This window comes from Muscardinus avellanarius (assembly GCF_963383645.1).
Source record: "Muscardinus avellanarius genome assembly, chromosome: 17".
NCBI classification, from domain to species: Eukaryota; Metazoa; Chordata; class Mammalia; order Rodentia; family Gliridae; genus Muscardinus; species Muscardinus avellanarius.
The window spans coordinates 51,386,673-51,401,642 of record NC_137803.1 but is presented as its reverse complement, the minus strand read 5'-3'; the positions used below and the strand labels follow the sequence as shown (position 1 = coordinate 51,401,642).

At 43.8% G+C, this 14,970-nt stretch overlaps 1 protein-coding gene across 1 annotated transcript in view; it reads left to right on the top strand.

Annotated features, from left to right (window-relative positions):
* Window positions 1-13,845, top strand: part of TTC39C (tetratricopeptide repeat domain 39C) — a gene marked incomplete at both ends in the record, with an annotated part of 99,574 nt that extends 85,729 nt beyond the window's left edge. Inside the window, 7 exons of the mRNA XM_080714458.1 lie at window positions 2,114-2,221; window positions 3,698-3,807; window positions 5,276-5,399; window positions 9,022-9,119; window positions 11,006-11,110; window positions 12,862-12,900; window positions 13,756-13,845. Of these exons, the coding sequence (XP_080570584.1) occupies window positions 2,114-2,221; window positions 3,698-3,807; window positions 5,276-5,399; window positions 9,022-9,119; window positions 11,006-11,110; window positions 12,862-12,900; window positions 13,756-13,845 (674 nt within the window). The remainder of the gene's footprint in view (window positions 1-2,113; window positions 2,222-3,697; window positions 3,808-5,275; window positions 5,400-9,021; window positions 9,120-11,005; window positions 11,111-12,861; window positions 12,901-13,755) is intronic.
* Between the last annotated feature and the right edge of the window lie 1,125 nt (window positions 13,846-14,970).

Genomic DNA, 14,970 nt, shown 5'->3' with positions numbered 1-14,970 from the left:
GCTGCACCCTCAGCCCTGTATTTTAGTCTCTTTATTATTGAAACATGGTCTCACTGAGTTGTAAATAGCCTTCTAAGTAGCCGAGGCTGTCCGCTGACCCCGATCCTCTGACCTCAACCTCCCCAATGCTGGGAGCATTGCATTTTGAATGCATTATGGTTTGGGAAACAAAAATGAGGTATAGTCCAATGGAGATGTGTATCGCTGTGCAGTCTACGCTCCTCAGAGTGTGCTTTGGGAGCTGTAGTATACAGTGAAAGGTGCTTCTAAGAACCTGAGTTTAAGCGCCCAGCTTTAGCAGTCTCTGCAGGTCAGTGGCAGAACAGAACTTTAAAGCCACAGAAAACTCGGAAATCATATAACACAGGCCTTAGGAAGGTTAACTCAGGGACAAGTCCAACTCTGCTTGTTCTTCAGGCTTATTAGCACTGCCTTCCACCTCTGGTTTCTGTTTTGTTTGTTTTGGAACTGAGGTTTGGGCCCAGGGACATCTACCTCTGAGCCAGATCCTTGGCCCTATTTTATTAATTCATATTGAAACAGCATCTCACTTCCTTGCTGAGGGGCTCACCAACTTGCTGAGCCTGACCTTGAACCTGCGGTCCTCCTGTCTGTGCCTGGCTCTCTGTTTTGTATTTAATTCACATCTTCTCCTGAATTTTATTATAGGGGGTTTTAGCCCTAACTAGTACTTTAAAATACATCAATATCATATCCCTTAAAGTTGACAGCGTATTTTCTTAAAGTGTGTATCTTCCCCCTTCAATAGCTCAAGATTCCACAGTGACTCAGCCGTACGCCTGGCGCTAGAATTGTCTCCTTATGGATGCGGTACTCTGTGACGGAAGCGTCTTGAGCTTTGGTCCACAGCCCCTTCCTCTGAACAGCCGTGTGGCCTTGAGAAGTCACCAACCCCTTGCCACCTCAGGTTTCCTCCCACTGATAGGAGGACACAGCCGGCTACCTCTGAGGGCTGCAGCTAGGGCTGGCAAGGATGGAGTGCTGGCGCAGCTGGGCTCAGGCAGTGGAAGATGTTCTCAATAACTCTGGGAACAAAGTGCTTTGATTTCAGTGGCTGCTGATGCTTTTCAGAGGACCAGTCTCACGGTGTTTTGATGCAAAGATGGGGCCCCTCCTCCGTTCCACTGCCAACACGCAGGGGGTGGGCAGTACTCTGGCATGCTCGCTACTTCTCAGGGAGTCTGAGAGTTAAGCCCGCGCGGGGCTACATGCCTGGAATCCCAGTATTTGGGAGGCTAAAACAGGAGGATCACAGGTTCAAGGCCAAAGTTAGCAACTTGGAAAGAAGCTGTAACAAACAGGGGTGGGGTCGGGAGTATAATTCAGAGGTAGAATTCCTAGGGCTTCAATCTTCTAATGCCAAAATTAAATGAATAAAAAGCCTGAGAATCGGTAGCAATAGTTATTCATAACTGTGCTCAGTGGCGCACACTTGTAATCCCCGTACATGGGAGGCTGAGAGAGAAAGAGCTCAGATTAGAGGCCAGCCTCAGCAATGTAGCAAAATCCTCAGCAAGCAAGAGCCTATTCCAAATTTTAAAATAAATAAGGGTTGGAAGTATAGTCCAAAAATAGAATACCCCTGGGTTCACGCCCTAATACTAAACAGACAGATCAATAAATGAAGTAGGGCTGGGAGTGTAGCCAAGAGGTCGAACGCCCCTAAGTTCAATTTCTAGTACCTCAAAAAGGAAGAGCAAGTCATCCGGAGAGCGCCTCGGGATGTTTGCAGGTCCCAAGCCCCTGGCCACACTGCTCCCCCGCTGTGTCTTCCGGGTGCCTGCCTGTCTTGGGAGGCCCTCCTGAGTCGGGGCTGACCACAGCGGCACCAGGCAGAATCTCTTTCCGTCTTGTGTCATCTCTCCATACTGCGTATTCGGCTGTGGAATCCAAAACACCCTGTGCTGCTCTGACTTTTTCTTGAAAATAGTTTTTTGGGGGGAGGGTAATTTCGTCGGTGTCCAGCCTTTCTTACAACATTCACAGAGAAGGAGGGCAGCGATCCAGAGAGCCCTAGCTTAAATAAGGGCTTGAATGTCTCCACCCAGAAGGGGAGGTGGAGGGCCGTTGGCTAACCGACTCTCCTTCCTAGGCTGGTGCAGCATGATCGAGCTCAACTTCAAGGATGCGTTTGATTCCTTTGAGAGGCTGAAGAACGAGTCCCGATGGTCGCAGTGCTATTATGCGTACTTGACTGCAGGTGAGTGGTGTGCAGGCTGTGGCGTGGCCTCGGGGAGGATGCCGAGGAAGCCGAGGTTGCATGCCTCCGGGTGCCCCGGCACGTTCACACTGTGCAGCCAAGTAAACAGCAGGGGATTCCACGTCCTCTCACCCAGCCCATGCCCAGAAACTCAGCGCTGTCCCTGACGTGCTCCCCAGCCCCTCCACACCTGTGCTGGGTTGAAATCCTTACTGTGAAGTCTTCCCAGTTTGGGGACATTTTGCCCTCAGTAATCTCAGCCTGCCCTTCCTTCCTTTCTTTGCTCTAGTTTTTATTTATTAGAACTTAAAGAAAATGTTCTTTGGTACTGGGGATCGAAGCCAAGGGAGTTCTCTTTCTGAGCTATACCCCAACTATTTTATTTTTTCATTTTAAAACAGTCTTGCTAAGCTACTGAAGCCGGCCTTGAATCTGCGGTCTCCTCTCTCAGCCTCCCGAGTATTAGGATTACAGGTATGTTTCACCATGGCCCAGCTAGAACAGAAAGGACTTTTAAAAATTGAAAAGTCGGGCCAGGCGTGGTGGCGCACGCTTGTAATCCCCGCAATTGGGAGGCGGAGACAGGAGGATCGCGCGGGTTCCAAGCCAGCCGCGCTGGCTTAGGAGACCCTGTTTCCAAATAAAAATATAAAAAATAGGTCTGGGGTTGCATAGGTTTTGAGACTTACATAGTACCTGTTATATTTAATGTGTGATATTACAGAATGCAAGGCAGCTCACCTCTATGGATCGTTATAGCAGAAACACTTGCAGTTTCTGTTTGGAGTCTCTTCCTTCCTGGCACTTGTGTGAGATCGCTGAACATGTGCTGCCCTCTGGTGGACAAGAGTGTTGTCTGTCTGTGATAACTAAAGTGCCTTGTGGCTTAGAGCTGGAGAGGCCTGGGACTAAATGCACCCAGGTGGCTCTGCGTTTCCTGCTTTAAGTAATCTTATGTAAACTGCCCCAGGTTTATGTAACAAGGACTTATGCAGCCATATAAGTGGGCTTTTTTTTTTTTTTTTTTACTTAGGATTCAAGACTAGTCAGCAGCCAGCTGCAGTGGCACATTCCTATAATCTCAGCTACTCCAAAGGCTGAGAGAAGAGGTTTGCAAGTTCAAGTCCAGCCTGGGAAACTTAGAGAGGCAACCCTGAGCTGAGGATGTAGTTCAGTGGTGAAATATTCCTGGGTTCAGTCCCCAGTACCTGGGGGGGGGGGGGAAATGTCAAGACTTTAAACATTTTTTTTTAGTGCAGAAGATAGAACGCAGGGGCGTGCCAGGGCCATGACTTCCCCATCATCTCCCAAGCTCCAGGAACTAGTGGGAGGGTGGTTGGCAGGATAGCACAGCCCGTCCTGGGACGTCTCTAAACATACCTGCTTTTCCTTTGGTAACATTTCCAGTATCATCACCCTCGGTATCAGTGGCTTTCCCCCCTAATACTTCATAAATATGATTATGTTTCCTTACAGTTTGTCAGGGAGCTACTGGTGATGTGGATGGGGCACAAATTGTCTTTAAAGAAGTTCAGAAACTTTTCAAAAGGAAAAACAATCAGATTGAACAATTCTCAGTGAAAAAGGTACGTTGGAGCCTGTCAACCTCACGTCTCCTTGTGATGGACATTGTCACTGAGCCTGCCTTGGATAGGCTTTAGGATATCCTGTTGGAACCTGACCTACCTGCTGTGCAAAATGCAGTTCAGCACTCAGAGAATTAGCTCCTATGACCTTCTGCTCTGAATAAATGTGTTTGTTTCACTACAAATAACTAAAGCAAACTTTCTTTTTATCATGAGCAGAGACACTACAGAGCCTGCAGAGCTAATGAGCATATCTGGAGAGGAAAAGTGTCTGTCTAAAGAATTAGGTAGCTTCAGAGGAATCCGAATTGGCCGAGCCAGAGAGAGATGCAGACTGTCTGCTGCTCAGGGGGGCGAGCACGCCACGTTTTGATGTAATAAAAAAAAAATGGGCATCAGATTTACCAGCAGAAATCTCATAAGCACAATGTCCCTAATTTATCCTACATTTTCGAGAATAAAATTCTGCTGAGTAACCTTCAGTTACATAATATCTCGTCATTTGCCGAATTTTCCATGAGATCAGTTTTTTTTTAACTCCATCGGTTATTTTATTCTATAAGCAGATTTTTTTAAGTTAGTTTTTTTATTGAATGAACATTTAATGAATGTGTGTGAGCATAAATTAGATTATAGATGCAACTGAGAGTACTGGGACTAAGCAGAAAAGTAAAAAATCAATAGACCCACAGTCAGATGTATCTAGTCTTACATCCTCCATATGGAGCCATCAGGGTACTTACTATGTGTCACACAGCTGCTACCAACTCATTGATTTAAGCTAAAATAAGTCCTGTTTCATCCCTCAAGTGTTCAGAGTCCACTGAGAATAGAATGAGGTGAATAATGAATGTACAAATCTACAAATATATTCAAAACCATGTGAGTTCGCTTTTTGTCTCTGTGACCAGAATACCTGGCAGGGCAGCCTGGAGGAGGAAAGCATGTTTTGCTCAGAGTGCGTGAGCGCCATGGGCAGCAGCCCCAAAGAGAAGCTCCATGGCAGAAGGGCCTGGCGGGACAGGACGCTGGCCATGGCCACCAGGAGAGTGGGGCACACGAAGGGACAGACCCTTCCGAGGCACACGCCCAGGGACCGCCTCCTCCAGACAGCCCTGCCTCCTCACACTTGCCACCCGGGAAGTCCACTCACCACGTGGACGACCTCAGACAAGGTCCACGCCCTGGCTATCGACTCACGCCCTGGGTATCGGATCTCTGCCTGAAAGCCCCTCTCGGAACCCTGCTGGGTGCAAAACCAGACTCAGGAGTGTTTTAGGGGCATTCCAAATCCAAACCAGAACAAACGGGGAAAACATGACTATAGAGAAATGTTCAATTGTAGCTTTGTAGGAGAGGGCCATTCTCACTGAATATGCATGGTGGACTTTTCCATGTATATGAAGTATATTTTGTGTCTGAATTTGCTTTTTAAAAAAACTGCGCCAATCCCTCGACCGCTTTGCAGGCAGACAGATTTCGGAAACAAGCGCCCACCAGAGCGCTGTGTGTCCTGGCCTCCATCGAAGTGCTGTACTTGTGGAAAGCCCTTCCCAACTGCTCCTTCCCCAACCTGCAGAGGATGAGCCAAGGTAAAGATGGGAGCCTGCACGTGACCCAGCACCTCTGTGAGTTTCCTTCCGTTGCTCATAAAGACTGTGAGCCAGCGCACAGGTGTGTCGTCCTTGGATAGAGGTGGCGATGGTGAAGACGGTTCCTTCACCCAGGTGACGAGAGGCTGCGTTGCTGGGGTGGACGGGGCGCCTGCCTGGTTGGAAGTTCACGGTGATGCTCCTCTGTACTAATACGACAGATGTTATGGGTTCTGCAGCTGCGGGTGCTGCTGGGCGCATACATTGTTTTCCCAGGGAAAGCACTTGTTTTGCGCAGTTGTGATTCACGTGCATAAAATGCTGAGGTATTAAAGCATCTAGCCAGTGAGATTTTGTGACCTATTTATAGGCCTTGGCATGTCTCGGCATGGCCACATAGGACATTCCAGCATCCCTAGAGTCCCCGTGCACCTTCTAGTCAGTCTCCACCTCAAGACAACCACTGTTCTGATTTCTATTTCCAGAGATTAGTTTTGCCTGCCCTTGAACTTCATGTAAGCAAAACCCCAGGATTTATGTTTTTGTATTTCAGCATAATGAATTTTTCAGCATCATGTCTATGAGAGTTTCCTGTGTTGTAGGCCCACATCAGTAGGCAGTATCTTTTATTTGCTGAGTAGTATTTCATTGCCTGTTGATAACTATACCACTATTTATTTCCCTATTGATGAACCTTTGCTTTTGGTTTTTAGCTATCAGGAGTAATGCTGCTATGAATAATAAGTGTACAGTATAAGTTGATGAGCATTTTATGTAGTGACACTTTCTTACTTCTCTTGAGTAAATACCTAGGAGTATAATTAGAAGCCTGTACTTTTCATTCCTGTATTAGAAAACCTGTAAGACCCTAGATAACCTTGATAAAATTATTTTTATTATAGTCATAAGAATATTTCACTGGGAGATAAATTAAAAATAATATAACATTTCTTCTAAAAGTTTAATGGTAGACTTTTTTTTTGTAGTAGTAGTAGTGGGAATTAGACCCAGGGTATTCTACCTCTAAGCTATACTCCCAATCCTTTTTTATTTTTTATTTTGAAACAGGGTCTCTCTACATTGGTAAGGGCATTACTAAGTTGCTGAGGCTGGCCTCAAACCTGTGATCTTCCTGTCTCTGCTTCCCAAGTACCACGACTACAGGTGTGCACCACAATGCCTAGCAAATGGTAGACGTTGGAATGGAAGTTTGTAGTCTAGCAAATTATTTGCTGCACATTGCAATGCATGGAGACAGGAAAGGCAGACAGCATTGCCGTGCCAATGTGATATGACGAAACAGACTTGGAACAGCCAGGGGACTTGGCCAGCTCCCCGGCCGCCAGAAGACAACTTGTTGAGTAGCAGTTTTCAGTCATCCTACAGACGATTTCACCTTGGGAGTGTGAAGAGACTTAAATTATGCAGCTAGAAATACAGTTAAGCCAGGCGTGATGGCATAGCTTGTAATCCCAGCGCTTGGGAGGCTGAGACAGGAGGATCTCACAGGTTCGAAGCCAGCCTCAGCTGAGTGAGGCTCTCAGCAATTTAGTGAGACCCTGTTTCCAAATAAAATATATTAAAAAATAGGTCTGGGAGTATAGCCTGGAGGTAGAAAGCCTCTGGGTTCCACCCCCAGTACCACCAAAAGAAAAATAAAATAGAAATACAGTTAAATAGATGATACTTCTATGTTAAAGTAAAAAATTCATACCTCCAAAAGGATTGCTTCACAGGAAATATCTTTAGAAATATATTCTTCTAGCTGGGCGTAATGGCGCACACTTGTTATCCCAGCATTTGGAAGGCTGAGACAGGAGGATTGCACAGGTTCAGAGACAGCGTAAGCTACTACTTAGGCCCTTTGCAACTCAATGAGACCCTGTTTCCAGATAAAGAATAAAAAAAATTGAAGATCTTACCCAGAGATACAATGTCCTGCTTCCATCCCCAGTATGGCAAAAAAAAAAAAAAAAGATAAAAGAAAAAAAAAAACAAATATATTATTCTTCACACATATGCTTCTCTACCTCAAAAATTTAGTGTGAACATTTCAGACTTTTTGCAGGAATAGATTGTAAGCCACTGTGGAGAATTTTCCAGATCTGTCTATGGTACACACTTGATTTTGACCAGATATAGCATTATCCATTCAATCACATATTTTTATTACCAGATTTCCTGTAGATGATTTTTTCTATTTCTTAAATAGTCTGCCCTGAAAGTCCAAAACTTTGCCACTCTGTGCCAGAGATCAAAGGAAACTCTAAGAGTTTTGCCCGGTTGGCTCTGTAACTAGAGCAGGTGAATCACTTGCCAAGGGAATAGCTTGAAGCAAATTTCTTGGGTACATAAGTTCTGCTGTGTTCATTTTGAAAGGATTTGCATAAATTAAAACTTCTCTTGTTAAAGCAAGTAGGGGATATCACTGCATAGGATAGCTATAGGATATTAATGTCTAACTTACATGCACAGTGAAGGATCTTAAGTACCTTCTTATTGATTTATTTTTTTGAACTCAGGGCAATTCTACCGCTGAGCTATACCCCCAGCCCTGTTTTTAATCCTTTATTTTGAAACAGGGTCTCACTAAGTTATGGAAGGCCTAAGTAGCTGAGGCTGGCTATGAACCTGTGATCCTCCTGTCTCAGTCTTCCAAGTACTGGAATTATAAACGTCCCCATGCCCGACTTAAGTGCCTTTTTAATGTACAAGTGCAGGATCATGTATTTAGAGATTATTACAGATTATGAAAACACAACCGGAAATACAAGCAGCAGCAACTGACAGGCACGAGAACAAGTCTCGGGTATGCATGGCAGCACATGCCTGTAATCCCAGTACTTGGGAGGCTGAGACAGGAAGATTGCAGGTTTGGGGAAGGGCAGAATCCATTCTGCCTCAGCAATTTAATGAGGCCCTGTAGAAGATAGGGTTGGGGCGTAGCTCAGAGGTAGAATGCCTCTGGGTTCAATCCCCAGTAGCCTCTCCCAGAAAACACAAAAAGAATGAGTCTCACTTAAGTGAAATTTGACTGAATATTCTGTGCGCTCCTTTCCAGGTTTCAGAATGAACGCACTAACAACAAAGGTGTGCTTGTTGGTGGAGAGCGTGCAGTCTCTGCAGTGAATATGAATAATTCTTCAATGTCCTTATTAAAAATTAGCCCAACCCTGAGATCTGTGGGTTAGATTCTGCCATTCCTCAGTGTTAGGCAGAATGCTGAGTGCTGAGGCTATCTTGAACCTGGGAACCTCCTGTCTCAGCCTCTCAAATACTTGAATGAGGCATGCACAGAAACACCTCTGACCTTTAGCCATCTTTATAGTCTAGGAACCATACCTACCTCATTTCCAGACAGGCTTCTTTCACTCAGTAACTGATGTAGTTTGGAATTTTCTTGGCTCTTTGAGGTTTGATATTTTGCCTTTCTTTAAGGACAGATGCTTTAAGGATAGATTTTTTTTCTTTGCATGACAGCCGGGGAGTTGAGTACCTTTTGTATTTAAGGGGGTAGCAACATGAACTGCCCGAGTGGCTGAACCGTGAGATAGTGCGTCGCTCTTGGCGATGCTCAAGGAATTGACCGCTTTCCTTCCTTCTCACCCCTCTCGTCTTTCAGCTTGCCATGAAGTGGACGACTCATCTGTTGCTGGATTAAAGTCTTTGCTTCTCGGTGCCATACACAAATGTTTAGGGAACTCAGAAGATGCTCTTCAGGTAAGCTGTGAATGCTGTGGCTAAAGAAATAAATCGTGACCACCTACATCCATGCGTCTGAGTGCGGGAAGGGAAATGGCCTTAAAGCCAAGGTCCCACTGAAGGTCAGTGAAGTATGAACTTTATCCACTCCATCTGATTAGTGCCATCTCTTCAGATGCTAAAGCTGACGGTTCATATAATATTCTTAGTGTAACTACAGATTCTCAGAGCACTTTTTTGTATGTACGGGCTTCTTTTCTGGCACTAGCTACTTATCAAAGATGACAGTCTCAGCTGGAGAGGGAGAAATGAGGCAGGCCACTGGCGGGGCAGGGAGGCCTCAGAGACAGCAAGACCTAGAATGGCCTGACGTGTCCACACGCCACTCTCCCCCTCTAACTACAGCTGACTGATGCCATACCGGGAATGAGGTCTCGGAAGTTGTTGGCTCGGAACAGCCTTCACACGGATTATGTGGAAAAGAACCATTCATTATTATCCAGGACAGGTGGAGGGGTTTATCAAGCCAAGTGTTTGTTCGGCTAGTTTTGTTTTTATTTTGGTCCTGGGGATCTAACCCAAGGCCTCACACGTGCTAGAGAGGTGCGTGCCACTGGGCTACATCCCCGGCCCCTGTTAGGTTTTTGTTGTTTGGTTTGGTTTTGGCAGTGAGGACTGAACCCAAGGGCATTGTACCTCTGAGCTCTACCCCCAGCCTTTTTATAATTGTTCTGAAATGTGCTCTCACTTGGGTGCTGAGAAGTTTGCTGAGTTGCTGAGGGTCGTCTCAAACCTGCAGCCCTCCTGTCTCAGCCTCCCAAGTACTAGGACCACAGGCAGGTAACCACACTCTTTACCTGGTTAGGTTTTTGTTGTTCTTGTTTCTTGGTTTTGGTGGTACTGAGGTGGAACCCAGGGGCTTTCTACATCCAGGCTACACTCCCAGACCTATTTTATATTTTATTTGGAAACAGGGTCTCACTAAGTTGCTGAGAGCCTCACTAAGTAGCTGAGGCTGGCTTTGAACCTGCGATCCTCCTGTCTCAGTCTCCCAAGTGCTGGAATTACAAACATGCGCCACCATGCTCGGCTAAGAGCTTATTTTTAGATAACCTGCTTCAGTACCAGCAAGATGTAGTGAAGACACATGCCAAGAGATGGTTCTTGATTTGTGTGTTTTTGTTTTAAATATTAACATGCAAGCCAGGCATGGTGGTGCACACTTGTAATCCCCGCGCTTGGGAGGCTGAGACAGGAGGATCACGCAGATTCAAAGCCAGCCTCATGTGGCTTAAGAGACCCTGTTTCCAAATAAAATATAAAATAGGTCTGGGAGTGTAGCCTGGAGGTAGAAGGCCCCTGGGTTCCATCCTCAGTACCACCAAAAAAAAAAAAAAAAAAAAAAATTTAACATGCAATTGGGCACGATGGCACATGCCTGTAACCCCAGTACTTGGGAGGGTGAGACAGGAGAATCACAGGTTCACAGCAACTTACTGAGGCCTTCCACAACTTAGTGAGACCCTATTTAAAAATTTAAAAGGGGGCCTGGGGATGTAGCTCAGAGGTACAATGCCCCTGGGTTCAACTCGTAGTACCACCAAAAAATGAACATGCACAATCTTTAGGCTTTTATAAGAGCAGTAGAAATTGGTGTGATGGTGGAGAGTAAGCAGTACAAGTTAAGCTGCCCAGCGGATTACCATCCTGGAGGACGCACACCAGGCGGCATGTAAAGGACTTTGGAGATGTGGATGGGGATGGATACAAAGGAATGAAGACAAGGAAATCTGATCTGGAAGCAAAAAGAAAATGCATCGCCCTTCCTGCCTGTTAAGTGTTGTGATGAGTCTTACACCAGGAAGGAAACGAACTCACGCCGTTAACTTTTGTACCACTTTCAGTTCTTCCAGCGGGCTGCTAAGGACGAGTTGTGTCGTCAGAATAACCTATATATTCAGCCGTACGCCTGCTATGAACTTGGCTGTCTTCTGCTAGACAAACCAGAGGTAAGATTTCATGAGTGTGTGTAATTTATTCACCAGCAAAATTGTACACATGCACAAGGAAACCATCCTCCGCTTAAAATAAATGGATTGACCATAGTATTGTTCATTTTGTTTCCTTAGTTTCAAGTATGTTGAGTCCACGAAGCTAGTAATCCTGTTGTCTTTGTTTTGATTTTGGGACTAGAGGCTGAACACAGGAATGTTCTGCCTCTGAGCTACACCCCTAGGCCTACAGCATTTTTTTATTTTGAAGTGAAGTCTCACTCAGTTGGTGAAGGTCTGGCTGTGTTGCTAAGACTGACCTTGAACCTGTGATCCTCCTGTCCCAGCCTCCCAAGTACTGGGATTACAGGCGTGTGCTACCACCCTGGCTCTACTTTCTTGTCTATAAGAAGAGGTGTTTTCTCTGGAATTTGAGTTACAAATGTAGCTTTTCAAACAAAGATTCATATAAGGGAAAATAACCGTCTTTTTGAGAATGGTATTTTGTGTACTGCAGTGTGTTGAAAAGAAAAGAATCATAATTTAACTCTGCTCTGTATTTTAGTATACGACACTTAACTTGCTTAACCACATGCCTCCCATTGTTTGAAATAGGATAAAAGTATTTGCCTTGTTAACTGAATAAAGATGATAATGAGTATGTGAAGATGATATCATGTAGGATTACTTAAACATTTAGAATACCATGCAAATAGAAGTTGACAGTTACCATTTGAGATGTCTGTTTAAGTTAGTACAATGGGTGAGTGGGGTTTTTTGTCTTAATAGTGCCTAATTGCTTGTTACCTTCTTTTAGAAACTGAAATACATGAGATTCATAGATTTTATAATTTTTCATGTTTTAGCAAATTCATCTTAACTTTCAATTCATGGCCTTCCAAGGTTAGCAGAAATATGACTACAGTGTAATCTTTCAATATGTAGCCTATTTTGCCAAAGATGGACTTTTATTTCAAAACTCTTTTAATTTAGAGTTCTAACATTAACAAAATAGAAAATGTGATTTTTATAAATTTGGGCAGGAACTTGTAACACTGTAGTCTTTGTTTTAATAGAATTTTTCTCTTCATATAGCCTTAATGTATATTTAGGCATAATATGCATAGACATTATGCACACACATGTGCTTAAATATAAGCCTGGACTATGGATGGTTTTAAAAAGGTAAGTTGGCCGGGCGTGGTGGCGCACGCTTGTAATCCCTGCACTTGGGAGGCTGAGACAGGAGGATCACGCAGGTTCGAAGCCAGCCTCAGCTGGCTTAAGAGACTATGTTTCCAAATTAAAAAAAAAATAAAAAAAATAGGTCTGGGAGTGTAACGGGGGGGGGGGGGGTAGAAGGCCCCTGGGTTCTATCCCCAGTACCACCAAAAAAAAATGTAAATAAAAAGTTAAGTTGATATCCTCACAGCAGTGCCTTCAAACGGAAATATACTTTATGATCTTTAGATAAAACCTGTTAATTATTATTGATTTTAGGTTTTTTAGTAAGATTTTAACCTATGGTATTATACCTTTCTTGTTCCTGTTTTTAGGCAAATAGTGAAAACTAGGAAAAATTAAATACCTGATGAAATTATTAAACGTCTTGATATTATGGAAAAATTGAACCATCTAACTTGACTGAACAGTTGACTCAGCTGTTTTGTGTGGGTTGTTTGAATCAACATGTCCTCTTATGATAACATTTCTGGTTAAGTATATTTGTCTGTAGATATTAAGAGATAATACATTTTTCTTACATTTAGACAGTAGGAAGAGGCCGGACTCTACTTCTTCAAGCAAAGGTAACACGTCTCATCATCCCCAAGCTCTTCTTACCCTGCCCACTGTACACCTGGATCTGAGCTTTAAAAATCTGTATACTGATGCTCTGGCCGGTGACTCTGGAAAGGATACGTGCTGACTGACTGAGTCAGCAAACCCTTGATTTTCAGTGCAACTGCCAAGGTCATGAGAAAGTCCTTTTTTTCTAAGTTTTAGTCTTCGTGTGTGGGTGGGAAAATGAACTTTTTTTTTTTTTCTGAGTTGGGGTCTTGCTATGTTGCCAGGCTGGTCTTAAACTCCTAGGCCTGAGTGATCTTCTCACTGGTGTCCTGAGTATGGAGGACTGTAGGCACTCATCCAGCTCCAGGGAAAAGAAACTTTTCATAACTCTATTTTGAGTTAAGAATTTCTAACAGTAACACAATTTAAGACTACTATTTCTTTCTTTTTTTTTTTTTTTTTTTTTTTTTTTTTTTTTTTTTTTTTTGCGGGTCTGGGGATGGAACCCAGGGGCATTCAACTTCCGAGCTACAGCCCCTACCCTATTTTTTATTCTTTATTTTGAAACCGGGTCTCACTGAGTTGCAGAAGGCCTCACTAAGTAGCTGAGGCTGTCCGCGAACCATGATCCTCCAGTCTCAGCCTCCCAAGCGCAAGAATAAAATGAGGGCGATTTTTCCGAGGGACCAGTATGAACAGTCAGTTTACAGTAGACAAATTCTGAGGTTTTGGGAATCAGAGGAGCAGGTGAGTGGGAAGGAAGCCTTTGCTGGGAGCGCAGGGTTTCCACGGGGAGCACGGGATGCAGTGTCCTTGAACCTGCAGGCCCTGGGCGGTGAGCTAACAGTCCACAAGTGTCTTTTTTGGTCTTACAGGAGGATTTCTCTGGCTACGACTTTGAAAACAGATTGCACGTGCGCATCCATGCCGCCCTGGCCTCTCTGAGGGAACTGGTACCTCAATGACAGGCCCAGGGCGGCCGCTCTGTCCCTCCCCACCCGGGTCCGCATCGTCAAATAAAAGCAGAGGACGAAGCTCTTGTGAAGATCAGCGTTGCTTCTGAAAGCCACCTGTGCCCGGGACACATTTGCCCAGTGAAGCTGACGTATTAAACATGTAGCTAAAGAGTAATGATGATGTCGACAGTGATGAGAATAACTAACCACCTGGGGAGAGGGTTAAGTGACCTTGTTCAGACATTTTAGCTTTGTGATTTATTATTTTTAAAATAAAATCAAACTGAATATTCATCCTGTGATCTCGTCGGAACGTCTCCCTTAAGCACACATCCGAATGGCTACAGGACGTGGTACCTTTAAAATTCTTAATGGTTTCATGACATAGCATTTATATTCTGTTCTGAAAAAAATAAAAGTGCTTTCTAGTGTTTTACTTCAGCCTCAAAAGATTCCTGTAAATAATTATCACAGGTATTCTTATCCCCATTTGACAGAGAGTGAAACTCAGGCACAAAATGGCTAAGTGATTTATTCCAAATAATTATCCCTGTTATCCATGAAGCAGTAACTAGAAAGCATATCTCCTGGTCACCAGCCAAAAATTCCTTTATTGTACTACATGTATACATACATATATATACACAGATATGTTAAGAACCCAGAATTCAATGTTTTTCTTATTGAAAAATTCTGCTCAAATTATGTAATCAAAAATAATCATCTCCAGATTGTCTACAACTGTTTCAAAATGAGAAACACTTTTTTTTCCTTTGGAAGACAACCAAGCAGGAGCGGACAGCAGATGATTTTATAACCAAAGGTATAACTGTTTAGCTGATGTATTAGGAAGCCGTGTCTATAGTTTAGACAAATAATGCCAACATTGTAGGAGTTTACCATTTTTTGTGTGTGTGAAAATTGTCTAATGACCAACCTTCGGAAATCTTTTAACAAATTACTTGAAAAGGTTATTCTTGAATCTTTTGAGGTTTCTGCCTCAAAATATTTGGATGGTGAAATATTTTCAGGACTCTATATTGCTGGCATTTAATCATTTTCCCCTTCTCAGGTTACTAGATAATATAAAAGTAGTTATTTTAAATCCTTAACTCTAGTTTTTGTTGATATTTA